This window comes from Oryctolagus cuniculus, chromosome 17, assembly GCF_051225735.1.
Source record: "Oryctolagus cuniculus isolate XC-2025 breed Fujian yellow rabbit chromosome 17, ASM5122573v1, whole genome shotgun sequence".
Classification (NCBI taxonomy): Eukaryota; Metazoa; Chordata; class Mammalia; order Lagomorpha; family Leporidae; genus Oryctolagus; species Oryctolagus cuniculus.
In genome coordinates, this window is record NC_142883.1 from 37,891,775 (window position 1) to 37,906,687 (window position 14,913).

General features: G+C 42.6%; 1 protein-coding gene across 12 annotated transcripts in view; it reads right to left on the reverse strand.

Annotated features, from left to right (window-relative positions):
* The window catches only part of ACACA (acetyl-CoA carboxylase alpha), a 318,142-nt gene that overhangs the window by 118,270 nt on the left and 184,959 nt on the right, over positions 1-14,913 (reverse strand). For 9 of the 12 annotated variants that reach the window (XM_008271164.5, XM_008271159.5, XM_008271162.5 and 6 more), the window contains 4 exons: positions 7,082-7,105; positions 4,448-4,591; positions 3,571-3,667; positions 2,560-2,667 (listed from right to left, as the gene is read on the reverse strand). In XM_008271164.5, coding sequence (XP_008269386.3) covers positions 2,560-2,667; positions 3,571-3,667; positions 4,448-4,591; positions 7,082-7,105 — 373 coding nt within the window. The remainder of the gene's footprint in view (positions 1-2,559; positions 2,668-3,570; positions 3,668-4,447; positions 4,592-7,081; positions 7,106-14,913) is intronic. The other 3 variants (XM_089317362.1, XM_008271157.5, XM_070061033.2) reach the window with 1 other exon arrangement.

Below are 14,913 nucleotides of genomic sequence, written 5' to 3' on the forward strand. Positions count from 1 at the left end.
TCAATCTCCTCCACAAGTCATTTACAAATATATGATCCTAATTTCTATGAGAGAAAAAAAGACATGCTGGGACTAGAAGATTATTTGGACAATTTGGATCAACCTATTTGATAGTTTAATGTGTGCTTAAAAAAAAACTTTTCTAAAGTGCTAGGAGCATGATCATGAAGTGAAAAACAAAACTAGTTATCACTTCAGCTTTTTAAAATTGCTTTTCCTTCCGTGTGTGTGTGTGTCTACACAGATATTTTTTAAAAAACAGGAGATGAAAATACCCCTGGATAAGCACAGTACCTGACGCAGTTAATAGCTTCTCCAGGCTTGGAGCCTTAGTGTTGGCACGGTCTATCCTTACCCTTCTCAAAAGCTCTGCGCAAAGAAACCAGATTTCTTTGTGCTTCAATTTTTAAGTCCAGTAAAGGAAAAAAGCTCATTAACATTAAAAACACATGAAGAAACTAGCTATTTTAAATCAATGCCTGATGCTATACAACACTTGATCTGAGGGTAATACAAAGTCTAAAGTTGTAGTCAAATTATAGAAAACAAACACACACAGAAAATTAGTGCTTCAAAAACTGATAAGAAACGTTCACAGATATTTCATGAAATAGCAGCAGCAGAAGCAGCCATGCATAACATGAGGACTCTTGCAGTAAGGTTACCCTGATCATGGTTTCAAGTTAATTTTATGTAATCACTAGCCAAGGGCATGAAGTAAGGTGAATCTAGCTTTTAAAGAAAAATTTCCAGGCAAGCTCTCTACTTTAATTTCTCTGGAAGCACAGCTTCCTCATGTTGGCCACTGCAATCCCAGTCAGTGTATGTACTGTGAGAGCAACATAGAGTAAATGCTAAAACTGATGTCAATCACAAAGTCACCATTTTTTCGTATGTGTCTACTATCAGCATTTGTGATGCAAATGCTGAAAACACAAATTATTTATGTTGCATGTATTGAGCACTTGCTCTATCTCAAGCACTTTGGGCTACGTGCTGTCCATTCAGAGAGAATACATGGGTCTGGTCATGAGGGACAGTATTAAGAGGGCCCCTTGGCAATGAAGTAGCGCTATTACTGTCTCAGTCACTACGCCTGCCTAGGTCCCTCAGCTAGCCTCAGAGCACCCTCAGGGCTAAGAATGTAGCATTCACTAACACTCCTGGGTCTATGTCCCCCGGAGCTGGCATCAAGGCTTCAAACCCCAGATTTCGCTCTATCACTTTCCAGTTGATGAAGGAGGCTCATTGCTCAGAAGTCTTTATCAAAGAGGTGAAAATTTGAAACAGGTCCTAGAACAGGGAGAATAACCGAGGGATGGTGGAAGGAGGAGCTTAACATTCACAGTGAGAGGGGAAGGAAAATGATGGGGATTCCAGTTTAACTATGGGGAGCTTGATGTCAACATCAAACATCCACAGAACTTAAACTTGAAAGAAGTGTGTGGCCGGCGCTGTGGCTCACTAGGCTAATCCTCTGCCTTGTGGCGCCGGCACACCGGGTTCTAGTCCCGGTCAGGGCGCCGGATTCTGTCCCGGTTGCCCCTCTTCCAGGCCAGCTCTCTGCTGTGGCCAGGGAGTGCAGTGGAGGATGGCCCGAGTGCTTGGGCCCTGCACCCCATGGGAGACCAGGATAAGTACCTAGCTCCTGCCATCGGATCAGTGCGGTGCGCCGGCCACAGCGGCCATTGGAGGGTGAACCAACGGCAAAAGGAAGACCTTTCTCTCTATTTCTCTCTCACTGTCCACTCTGCCTGTCAAAAATAAAAAAAAAGAAAAAGAAAAGAAAGAACTGTGGATGTATAGCTGATAGTTTCAAGGGAGGGAAAGGAAAGACTCAGAAGGGAGCTGAGTGGAGTCTGGGCTTACTGTGTGGAATGAAGTCACCACGAGGAAGTCAGCAGCAGGCGACTCAAAGATCAACACTGACGTTCTGGGAGAGATTTAGGGACATGACTTGCCCTGAAACATTGTATTTTTTAAAACTAAAGATTGATTTTACTTATTTGAAAGGCAGAGTGACAGAGACAGGGGAGGCAGCTGAAAGAGGGGTAGAGATCCCCCATCCATCGGCTTACTCCCCCATATGGCCGCAACAGCCATGGCTGGGCCAGGCAGAAGCCAGGAGCTTGGAACTCTGTCCAGGTCTCCTATAAGGATGGCAGGGGTCCAAGTGCTTGGGTCATCATCTGCTGCCTTCCCAGGTGCATTAACAGGGAGCTGGATCCATCTGACGTGGAGCGGCTGCAACTCTGATCACTGCTCCAGTACCAAATGCTGGTATTACAAGCAGCAGCTTAACCCACAGTGCCACATCACCAGTACCCCTTAAAACATTTTAAATAGCTGAGATTTACATTTCTCAACATAAAAATACACTCCTTATACATCACAGAATTTTGTTTCTATAAGCAGAATTAGCCACAGCTCTGATAGTTGTGATAAAAGATGTAGCCAGATGAAAGACAAGCCGTCTAAGTAGCAACCGACAAAAGGGTGGCTATGACACAGGCAGCAGGACAAGTGCCATCACCAGCTTGCACCCCTCGGAGGACTTACATTCTGCTGGGTGAACTCTCTGAACATGGCTGCCAGCCTGTCATCTTCAATATCACAGTCAGTCTTGATAGCCACATTCAGAATGTGGATTGGTTCATCCCTGGGGACCTGTAACCCGAGAACACACACCCAGGAAAGGATGAGACCAGCTAACTCAGAAGCAGAAAGATGTTACAGTATTTGGCAGAACATTTGAAAACATCCCCCAGGGTGTTTTGGTTTGCCCATGAGGAAGAATAAGCAAATTGAAACCACTGTCCACCAGCCACACAGAAATTCAACAAAGCATGTAACTTTTAAAACACAAGACAGTAAAGGCATTACCTAGAGGTAACCTGAAATCTTGACTCAACATGAACTTAAGAAATTACGGTCTCAACTTTTTTTCAACATTAAAATGGGGGTGAGACCACTTTGTTCATTTGATTTGCCATATCTTTTCACAGGATGTGAAGAAAAAGAGGTACAAAAAGCTATCTGAACATATTCCCACATAATGTATTTCCTTAAAATTTATCAAACAATGGAAGTATCAAACCATGAGAAAATAATATAGGGAAAGAACACAATGTGTTTACTGAGAAAGGAAAAGAAGGAGTTTAATAAAAAGATAAAGTTTTTAAATAAAATGACTATTTGTTTCTACAACCTAACGTCCACCGCCTGAGGACTGTGATAGCACTACTGTGCAGAGACACAAGCTGTCATCGAGTAAGAATTCCAACCCCCAAAGCTCAGATCTTTAAGACAACATTCAGAGATCCAGAAGCGGCCACAACGGGTACAGCTGAACCCATCCTCCACTATGGATTTCAGAATTAATTCACTTTTAAAGTTCGAATTTATATGCTGTTTACAAAAAATACTTTGATGAGGCACACGAAATTAAACAACATAAAGTAGGGTAAAAAGGTGAACTCTTCCCTTTAAGTTCCAAAGGCAGAACGGTAGTTTACAGCACAAGTCCTGTGTGTGCAGGAACTAAGAAGCGCTCCCAAGAGAACACTGTACCTTGTCTTCATCATACAGAGATGTGTGGCCTGCCTCTGGGAATGTGGGGCTTTGAGGTGGGGAGTCACAGAAGCAACCCATCACTTCATCGAAGATCCTGAAAAATATCAGCACACACTCCCCTGAAAACCCAAGTGGCAGGAAACTAACGCTGCCATCACCACTCAGCCTGGAAGAATCATCTCTTCTACCCTGTACTCAACATTCAACAGAACAGAATCACAGTGGCTGAAGGCGACATGCAAAATTTCACCAAGTGGCAGAAATTAAGAGGATGGATTGTTTAAACTTTAATAAACCATGTATTTTTTTTTCTTTTTAAAATGATCTAAAGGTTTGGGGGCTTGTTTCTCCCTTCCCCCCTCTCCCCCCATCTAAGATATGAGCATTGCTGTCCTCATCGGTCTTAAAGTAACAGAAGGAGCCTGGGATGGGAACAGTGACAGACCAATGTAATTACCCCTCCCCCTAGGGTAATGCATCAGTATACATCAAGAGATAGATGCTGAACGCATTTAATCAAAAGATGTATCGTCTCTGGTGGGGCTCACTCTAGTGTTGTGTTTAATTTCTCCTGACATTTCACTCATCACAGAGCAGACAGCTTCTTCTGTTAGTTCCTAAGGAAAAGACCGTTTTGTTTCTTTCTTTTTTTTTTTTCTGAACAGGCTCATTACTGCAAGTAGAGGCTTGCAGAGCCCGAATGAGAGGAGGAAATGGAAGGAAATATTCCCCTCTGAGGACATATCTCCTTAGCTGGCTCCTGGCTATTCTGGGAACCTTCATTCATTGTGCAGAAAGTTGAGCCCCCCCCCCCCCAAAAAAAAACAGATGCCCCTGACTCCCATTGTAGAGACACAGTTCTATAATGTCTTACCTGACAAAATCTTCAAAAGTCCGAAAAGAGACCATTCCGCCCATCCGCTGACACGGTGGAGTGAATGAGTTGTCCAATAGCACGTCACTCACACTAGCTACATGAGTCATGCCATAGTGGTTGAGGTTGGAGGAGAAGGACATTCTAAATGGCAATTCAATCAAGTTCATTAGCAATGGAGGGTAGGAGCAAAGGACAGGGAGAGTAACAACAGGGGTCAAGGAGCTCAAAGCCAACTCAGGTAGGGTCGGGTTGCAGAGCAGATCTGGTTTTTTGCCCACTATGGATAAGGTTGTCTGCTGGATTCATGTTAACCCTTTCATTTGAATTCCCCATTCAAACTACATTTTTATCATTCCCAAATTTTCCCAAATAGAAATCTAAGGACTGTCACAAGTTTCATGACAGTTTTGATACAATGGCTTTATATCTAATGAGTGAATAGCACATAGGGATTAAAAACCATCCTGCATCTTCCCCCTCCCTAAAACATTCGCTCATTCCAAAAGAAGTATGCAAGCCAAGTGAGTTGTAACCATTTAACACTTAAGACATTTTTCTGTAGCAACTATAACAGATTATTCATAGGTATGTACAGTGATAGATAGATACACACATATACATGTATGTGAAACAATTCTAAGTCAGTCATTTGGAAAGGCATTACAAAGTTTCCTCATTATATTTAAATACTTCTATACCAAGGCAAAAATATCTTTGTTCAAAGTCCTTAATAATTCCCAGCAAGATACAAAAGACAGAGCACGAGTCTCAAAGTATGTGTAAGCACGACAAACAGTTGCTAAATGGAGATGCTCAAAGAGAATTGAACCGATTTGTTCAATCTAAAACCGTAATGAATCTGTATATTCCTTGATGCACCTCAGCAGTACATACTGACATATAATACTGCAAAGCAGTTTTGAACGTCCAATCAGGATAGCCTTTCAGGAAGGACCAAGCTCACGGATGCCTCTAGGACTTGCCTGATGTATTACATTCTGATCTGAAGAAAATTCAGAACAAGGCATTGGCATCTGAACTTCGGGGGACTGCCCAAAACTCTCCTTGAACACCTGCAAGTGCTGCAGGGGAAAGAGTCCGCAATGTAGCCTCGAGATGTGCATACATTTTGTACTGGACTACAAACTTACAATTCTCGAAAGCAATGGAATGCTTTATAGGATGGCAGGGCTGCTCACACAGACTACAGAGACTGACACTCTAGGATTTTATTTCTTTAGCAAGTGATGACTATGGAAAAGGTACTTCATCTTTTGACAGTGCTGGGGAATAGAAAGGCAGAGTGGGAGAGGAAACCATGGATGTCACACATCAAGCAAGTCTTACACATGGTGCTCACTAGAGCTGGGCTTCAGAGTTGTGTTAACTCAGAAACGCCACCATCATCCCCTTTTCCAGGATCACCAAATACATTTATCAAAGAAGCAAGTTTGTGAGGCACTGTATCTCTTTTACCTGCCCAGCTACAGACAGGAATGACAAAAGGGTTCCAGACAACATTTAAAGGGAACTCCCTCTGGATAAGCCTGTTGGCTGTGCTTGTGGCAAGCAGAGGGTCAAGTATCTTTTTTCACTCAACTAAACCACACCAGCTACATATACTTCTCAGTCTCCCTCCACTACTGTGCTCATGGTCAGGGCTGCTAAAGCCAGGCAGGAATGAACCAAGTTCATACTCTGAGGGAAGACTGAAGGACTCAATAAAAGCACTCCCTTTTCTCCCTAAATCCAAATACAGCTCTAAAAGCTATGATCAGTTTTCATTATTTAATAGTTTAAAGGGAGATGGAAAAAATAAATGCAAGCCTATAAATATTTCCATCTGTAACTATGTCCAAAGAGCATGCCACCGACTCATTACTGCTTTAGCACTGGGTGGATTCAACACTAATCAGCACCGCCGTCCTCTCAAACTTGCACTGTGCTGCCTTGCTTGGCTCAGGAGGAAGGAGGAACTCAAAACACCACAGTATCACTTGCATTATATTGGCCTAGAAACCGCTTCACGGAGCTAAACACAGCAATAGGAAACACCTATATATATTTTTCCAAAATTAATCTTATTATAGATCTGAAATAAAACTTGACTTTCTTATCATTACAACATTTTAAAACTTCAGCAAAAATAACTAACAAACTGTTAAAACATGAGACCAGCTATTTCTGGATTTGCACTCTTTTGTAAAGAGAAGCAAACTGGAGAAACGAAAAATTGAAACAAATTGTGAATAATATGCCAGAGTAGACATATTAAGAAACCTTAAGGGTTTCTCCTCTGAAAGCCTCAAACTAGACCAAGAACTTAGCAAAGGAAGATGTTTCTAGCTAAACCAAACACCAGCAAACTCCCTCTCTGAGACATCTAGATGGGAGCTTTTCTGCACCAACAAGGCTTTTCAGGTAGTGCTTTTTGAACAGTTAAAAGAAAAGCTGAAGGCATGTTTTCCAAACAGGAAGCATAATATGTTATGTCTAAAGGGAAGTTCAGGACTTTGCAGCAGAAGATAACACATTAGCTTATCAGGTGTAGTGTTATTGTTATTTTTTCCTGGTTTTACTAAGTTACAAAAAAGGAGCTTTTAATTGGAAAAGAAACTAAACATACGGTACCTGTTTAGCGTGGGGATGTTCCCTCTGTAATTAAACAACCACAGTTAGTTACTGATAGGTTAGTGAAAGCCATAATAAAAGAATTGTCAGAGCAGACACAGACCAGTCATGAGGAGCCTGTGTGGCAGCTCTGGCATCAGGCAGACGTAACCAGGGGCTCATTACCTTCAGCCCCCAGTGAGCCTCTGCAGAGGCAAGCCTGCCTCCTGACTTGCCCCACCACAGCTGCTGTGGGTAGACAGGGTCAGAAAGCATGTACCATGGATTTCTTTTTACAGTTCTCTTAAAAAATAATGCAGAGTAGTGGTAAAACACATGTTGATGAAAATTAATTTAAGCTATATGACAATGGTGTATTATTTTAAGATTCAACATGAAATTACCATTCTTCTTTCTTGTTCCTATTACTAAAGGTGTAACAAGGAGGTCCAGAAAAGTTAATTCCACAGCTCTTCCAACCTGAACTGCTTTTTCTAGGACTGACCTGCAAATTCTCTTCCAAGACACAGAATCAGTTCCCAGCTATGTCAGTCTTTTTACCACGATCTTCCTTCCATGAGAAGACAAAAGGACTCTCTGTACCAAGGAGCTTATAGGTAATGAAAATCATGTAAGACCCTAACAATAAATGATTCTCAGACTAGAGTGGTATAACTGGTTAAAATTAATGAATACTTTTTAAATTAAGTATGTTTTGAGTAACAACGTTTTTTAAAAATTCTTGTTAGGCCTCTCATAAATAAAATCTTTTTTTTTTTTTTGGACAGGCAGAGTTAGACAGTGAGTGAGAGAGAGAGAGATAGAGAGAGAGAGAGAGAAAGAAAGGTCTTCCTTCTGTTGGTTCACCCCCAAAATGGCCGCTACGGCCCGCACACTGTACTGATCCGAAGCCAGGAGCCAGGTGCTTCCTCCTGGTCTCCCATGTAGGTGCAGGGTCCAAGCACTTGGGCCATCCTCCACTCTGCCTTCCTGGGCCACAACAGAGAGCTGGACTGGAAGAGAAGCAACCGGGACAGAGTCCAGCACCCCAACCAGGACTAGAACCCGGGGTGCTGGTGCCATAGGCGGAGGATTAGCCAAGTGAGCCACAGTGCCGGCCAAATAAAATCTTACCTAATTTGGCTGACCCTAGAACTTCCTGATAAATAATACGCCAAAATCATGAAAGATAGAGCAGGTTAAGAATGAGAATCTACAAGGCAAATTTCCTACACTCTTTTTGATCTTTGCCACTATTTTAAAAAGATTTGACAGCAGTCATTTCTCCAACTGAAAAGAATCAAACAAATAAAAATGCTTATTGTGCAAAAAAGGGAAAAGTATACTTACTACCCACAATTTAGGAGTCTTTTAAGGGGGTTGATGGGTTGATATCTCAACCTTCTAACATTCTTTGATGAGCATTTAATCACTGTTGGGGTTTTCTGGCACACAGAGGACTTACTGGGCAGAACATAGTGGGTGGTACTGATGATATGTGGGAAGGAGGATGGAGGGAGTAAAATGATGCACTTTCCAAGGCAGTGAAAGGAGCAGAATAGACTGAGCTAGTCATATAAATAAAAAGCTGTGACATATCACTGCACACAAACTGTATACCTCATGTGATTTGTGAGTAGCAATGCTCTTTGCATCAAACCTGTATCACAGAGTGAATTCATAAGGCAGCAAAAGCAACCTCTGAGTACAAAAACCTGTTTGGATTCCTTGAGCCTCTCAGGAGACTGGGCTTTATTTTACAAGAGATTCTTAGCTATAATTCCCTTGGTCCTCATCAATACACAACATGTATACACAGGTTCTAGAACAGAGGGAGATGTAGCTATACAGAAAACTAAAATTACTGCAGATGCTAATGAGAATAGAGGAAAAGTCTTTAAAATTGAAAGAATTCCAGAAGAAAGGGGTCACCTGCACACTCCCTTACCATGAACTTTAATTCAAAGAGAAGAAACCTGCTACAACTAAAGCAATCAGAGGTTAGGTTCATCCAGGGGTCTGGAGTTCAGAAACCAGTATAATCTCTCTCTTCTGTTAGGCAGTTTCTTAAACTAATAAAATGGTCTCACTGCTTCTGTAGCTTTGCTCTCCTTCCTTGGGGAGTCCTCACAAGATAAGGGCCAAGTTTTCAATAGAAAAGGGCCTGCTCTGGAAAACAACAACAACAACAACAACAAACCAAAAATCCACCACTGCCAACAAAAAGCCAGTCTTTCTCCATCAGCAACCCTCAAGCTCTCAGAGAGGGCCCCCTGCTGCTTTGTTATAAGACTTATGCACCATCCACACAGTATGGGGTAAAGAACAAAAACTCCCAACATCTCCAGTTTCTAAAGGGATGGTCCTAGTTCAATCTGTGGGGTCACAGGGGAGGTGAACAGGGAAGCAAAGATAAACGGTCTATTAACAGGTGAACACTTAGCCATGTCCATAGTGATTGTTTAGATAGCTTGTTATCCTATGCAGGGGCTATTTGATCAATTTAAGAATATGACAAATGCGCCATATTACACACAGTTTTGATACACCAGAAAGCAAGATCCACAGCCTGAACAAAAAATAAACTAAGGAAGAAACTGTATAGGAGTCAAGTATTCCATTTACGCAGCTAAACATAACGCCTACCACATTTCACTACATACTCATTTTACAGATATGTTCAAATTGCTCCACCTCTGAAAAGGCAATCAACTATATTTCCAAATACATAAATGGGATATGAACTCAGTTCTCAGGATCTGCTGTATGGGCTACTCAAAGCACTTATGATGATGACTCTTCATACACAATGTTTTGATAAATATTGGAGTCACATTCCTTCTAGGAGATTAGTTCCATTCTACAGAGGTGGTAACTGGGGAACTGAGGATGCCTTCCAAGGACACTGTTCAATATGGCATCACAAACCAGAATCTAGACCCAGCGCTGTCTCATCTCGGCTCCTGAAGCTAGCATTCCACATCAATATAGACTTTAAAGAAGGACAAGAGAAGTTCTTTGAATTCTGAGGTTCTTGGCATTAAGTCACCTCTGATTTTATTGATCTGCCTGCCCAGAACGGCTGGAGAGCCTGCTTCAATATGAATGCAAAGTCAGAGTTGCAGCCTGGTAGCTGAACCCTCTTTAATTTAAGGAACACTGACTTCTCTGGCAGTCACAAGTTCTCTGAGCCTTTTTACCATCCTTTCCACCTGAATTTCATTTTGCTTGATTCTAGCCGGCCCTACATAAATCTTTTATCATATAAAAATGCTCCCGATTCTTTTGCCTTCTAACTTGAAGGAAAAATAAAAAAAAAGATCCCATATGAAAATGATGGAGATGCATGCAAACAAGCAGTGGTTACATCAAGCTGTGACTGAAAGCCAGTACAGGGCAAATCTTTTGAAATCAGGCAGCAAAGCAGAATCAGAAGAGGTCGGCTGAATAACCTACTAGCAGTCACTAACAGCAGTACCATAGGAGAAAGAGCAATTTCACTGGCTGTGATCAGTGGTGGTCTCCTTGCGTGACTATATTTCTGCAGGAGAATCCAAATCAAGAGCTGTAAAACACAGCTGAACCATGTATTTCTACTGTCATCTCCCCCACCACCTCCTTGCAGTGCAGATGCCCCGATTCCACTGCACAGCCTTAGCTTACAATAAAATGATCACTGCTTCATTCATTTGCAACCCCTCTGAAGCCCCTTCTTTGCTCTGCTGGAAGATTTTGCTCTTTTCTGAAACAAGTATGCCAACAGGGCGACAGCATATTACTGTTGTCTGCCGTATAATTAGCTAGAAACCCACAGCACAAAACTACAGGGATTTACAGGTGCCCTGGATTCTGCTTTTCCTTCCTCCTGGAATCAGCTAGTCTTCCTTGACAAGAAGGGACCTTGGGCTACCCTAATGATATATTGAGAGTTTTAAACTCGACTCTCCAATCTTAGAAGTCTAGAGTGCCAAAATAACACAGCAGAGGCCAGAAGCGGAGCCATGGATACAGGAAAGCACTTTGGTAAGCACTTAAACCTGCTGAGAATCTTCTCTTCTGCCAGATGCTTGCATCTTATCAGCAGACTACCCTGAACGAAGCAAGCAGCGCTGGAGGATTCTATTTATTTATAGCTCATTCTAGCCAGCTAACTATAACCAGGCGCTCCAACTGCCGAAAAACGCTACAGGTTGGAGGACTTTTTAGTGTCCCACTACTATCCAAAGAAGGATCTAATCTCTGGACATCAAAGATTATCAGAATTCTCAAGAATGGCAGCAGGCTGATTAGCCGTCTGGAAGGTTTCTCATTTCTAACTTTCCTCACAAATAACAAGGCCCAGAGCCCACCCACACCCCCAGCAGCTAAACACTGAAAGTGCCAAGCAGCCTCAGCTCTGCCATGACCACAGTGCGCGCCGCCAGGGGAGAACACAGCCGACCTCTTCTGGTTGTAAGACGTGAGAAAGGGAAGTACTTGAATTAAACCATTATAACACAGAAGGCCAAACTCACAAGGAGCCAGCAGCAGAGAAGGTGAAATGCAACCCGACTTCATTAAAGCATGTACTTCCACCTAAGAAACAAGTGGAAATAAACACCGATAGGTCCTCACCTATTATACAAACGTACAACAGGGCATGCTCTCGCCTTCTGCATCAACTTTGATGTTTCACATTTGATCAAGATTAAAAGATTTAAAATTTGCCCATGTTCACTAGTATGACACACAAGAATCACTTGGAGTTCTAAATTTTGTACTCCCAGACTTTCATAATTTATACATCAATATACACATCCACAGAGAATATGGGATAATTCATTTCATATACATTTGTATAAAGTTTTATGTTCGAAGATTAGATACACAGGTAGGCTGACTGAAGAACTTATTTGTTTACAGATTATTCTGATGCATTTAATATGGCCCAGAGTTAAGGGAAACCCAGAATGTGAAATAATTTTACAAATTGTCAAAAACCAGGCCGAAGCCGTGGCTCACTTGGCTAATCCTCCGCTTGAGGCGCCGGCACCCCAGGTTCTAGTCCCGGTTGGGGCACCGGATTCTGTCCCGCTTGCTCCTCTTTCAGTCCAGCTCTCTGCTGTGGCCCAGGAGTGCAGTGGAGGATGGCCCAGGTGCTTGGGCCCTGCACCCACATGGGAGACCAGGAGGAAGCACCTGGCTCCTGGCTTTGGATGGGCACAGCACGCCTGCCATAGCGGCCATTTGGGTAGTGAACCAATGGAAGGAAGACCTTTCTCTCTCTCTCTCTCTCTCTCTCTCTCATTGTCTAACTCTCTTGTCAAAAACCAGACAAGATGACATGTAAGCGTAATAAGCTTTTGCATCTCCAGCACCAGTAAGTGAGACTGGGATTTCAGAATGGGAAAAAAGACAAACACAAACACACATTAGACTCCAAACCCTGAGCCCCAGCTGCAGTAAGAAAGAGAAAAGGAAATGCTGAATGATGCCGAGTTCCTGGATTAATCCATATAACACACTGGTTAAATTCCCTGAAGAGCTGGACTCAGAATCCTAGACAAGAGAATTAGGTCCTGGAAGTCTGAGTAATGGTAAAACGTCTTGTAGTGCAGACCAGCTGTCCTGACTAGTCCTACACCAAGAAAATGACTGAAGAAACTCACTTACTTTTCCTTCAAAAACAATTGCTACCTGGCCACAAGTCACCTTTAGAAAACTGACACCTTAAAAAAAAAAAAAAAAAAAACTTTCCCTCAGAAGAATTCACAAACAATAGCACACAGTTTGGGGCCATTGCTGTGGCTCAGCAGGTCAACGCTCTGGCCTGAAGTGACAGCATCCCATATGGGCGCCAGTTCCAGTCCCGGCTGCTCCACTTCTGATCCAGCTCTCTGCTACGGCCTGGGAAAGCAGCAGAAGATGGCCCAAGTCTTTGGAAGACCTGGAAGAAGCTCCAGGCTCCTGGCTTCAGACTGGCACAACTCCGGCCATTGCAGCCATTTAGGGAGTGAACCAGCGGATGGAAGACCTCTCTCTCTCTCTCTGCCTCTCCTCTCTCTGTGTAATTCTACCTTTCAAATAAATAAATAAATCTTTAAAAAGACAAAGAATAGCACAGAGTCTTTAATACTAAGAAAGTACAAAAACACACATGCAGATATACTGTGTCACATAGATATACATAGGTTTCTAACTAGGCTTAAGTCAGGAAAATTTCTGCGGGAAGGGAATTTAAGAAAAGGGTAAACCCCGGCCAGGAGCTCCCCTGAGTGAAGTGCTCAAGACAAGCTCCTCGGGTGAACAATATCTGGGGATGCCAGTAAGCTGGAAATACAATTCCCAGGAAAAAAAAAATTGGAAGTGTTGTATAGACTATTAAGAAGGAACCACCTTTAACCAAGAAACCTAGCAAGAAGAACTGAGCATGCAGTCGGAAACTACGAATAAACTATTTCGTAATCTGCTTAAAGAAATAAAAGTAGTGCTAGGAAGAAACAAATTATACTAAAGAATAACTAGACATCAAGCAATATACAACCCATGACGAATTAAAACAAAAATAAAAAGGTAGCAAACAAATTGGCCATGCAGTAACTGCTGCAGCATGCTTAAAAGGGGCGTGTTCCCCTTCTTAAATGGGGCCCTACACAATGCCAATGTATTTTGCCTATCTATAAAAACAAAACAGGTCCTAATGAGACACAGGTCTTCAGCATAAAGACAGCTAAAGCATTTTTCTGGGGGTGGGGAACCACTCTGCTGCTGTCAGATTGCAGAACTCCATGATTCATCCCAATCCAAGGGGGCTAAATCACTGGCCAAAAACAAACCGCTGGAGTCAAATTCCACCAGGTGACTCTACACACGATAAGAGATTATAGTCTGGTTTTGGCATCACAACTTCCAAAGTCACTTTTAGCAACATGCTGGACAAATTTAGTCTGCTTCAAATGAACACTTTGCTAGAAAAGTGAAGACCAGGGGCAGGCGCTGTGGTGCAGTGGGTTAAGCTGTCACCTGCATCTCATATGGGTGCCAGTTTGAGTTCCAGCTGCTCCACTTCCAATCCAGCTCCTCACAAATGCACCTGGAAAAGCAGTGCAAGATGGCCCAAATGCTTGAGCCTTTGCGTCCACATGGGAGATGGGAAGAAACTCCTGACTCCTGGCTTTGGCCTGGCCCAGGCTTGGTCGTTGTGGCCATTTGGGGAGTGAACCAGTGGAATAAAGATCTCTCTCTCTTCCTGTCTCTACCTCTCTCTAACTCTGCCTTTCAAATAAATAAGTAAATCTTTAAAAAGTAATGGCAAGACCAAATGTCAGGAAAGGAAACACAAAAAATTGGCTAAACAGGGCAGGTGTTTGGTGGGACAGTTAGATGCTGCTTGGGAAACATCATCCACACAGGAGCACCTGGGTTTCCGTTCTGGCACTGCTTCCAGCTCGCTGCTGTGTGCTCTCTGGGAAGCAGCAGGTGACAGCTCAGGTACTGGATCCCTGCAAGCCACAGGGGAGACCCAGGTAGAGTTCTGGGCTCCTGGATTTACACTGGCTCAGCCCTCATGATTGCAGGCATTTAGGGGAGTAAATCAGCAGAAGGAAAATCTCAAACTCTCTCTCTGTCATTGCCTTTCAAATAAATAAAATTTTTGAAAACAATGGTTAAACAAAATCTGTGTTTGTTCACTAAAGATTTTGTTTGGTGAACCCAATTAGGAAACGTATGCTTCAAATGAGTGTCCTCTATTCTCATGGAATAATTTTTCTCATGAGCTAATTTTTAAAGCATGCTTAAAATACTGTAGTATAATATACACATAAAGTATCTGGTATGAACATTTCCCATAAGCACTAAGAACAAGCAACAAA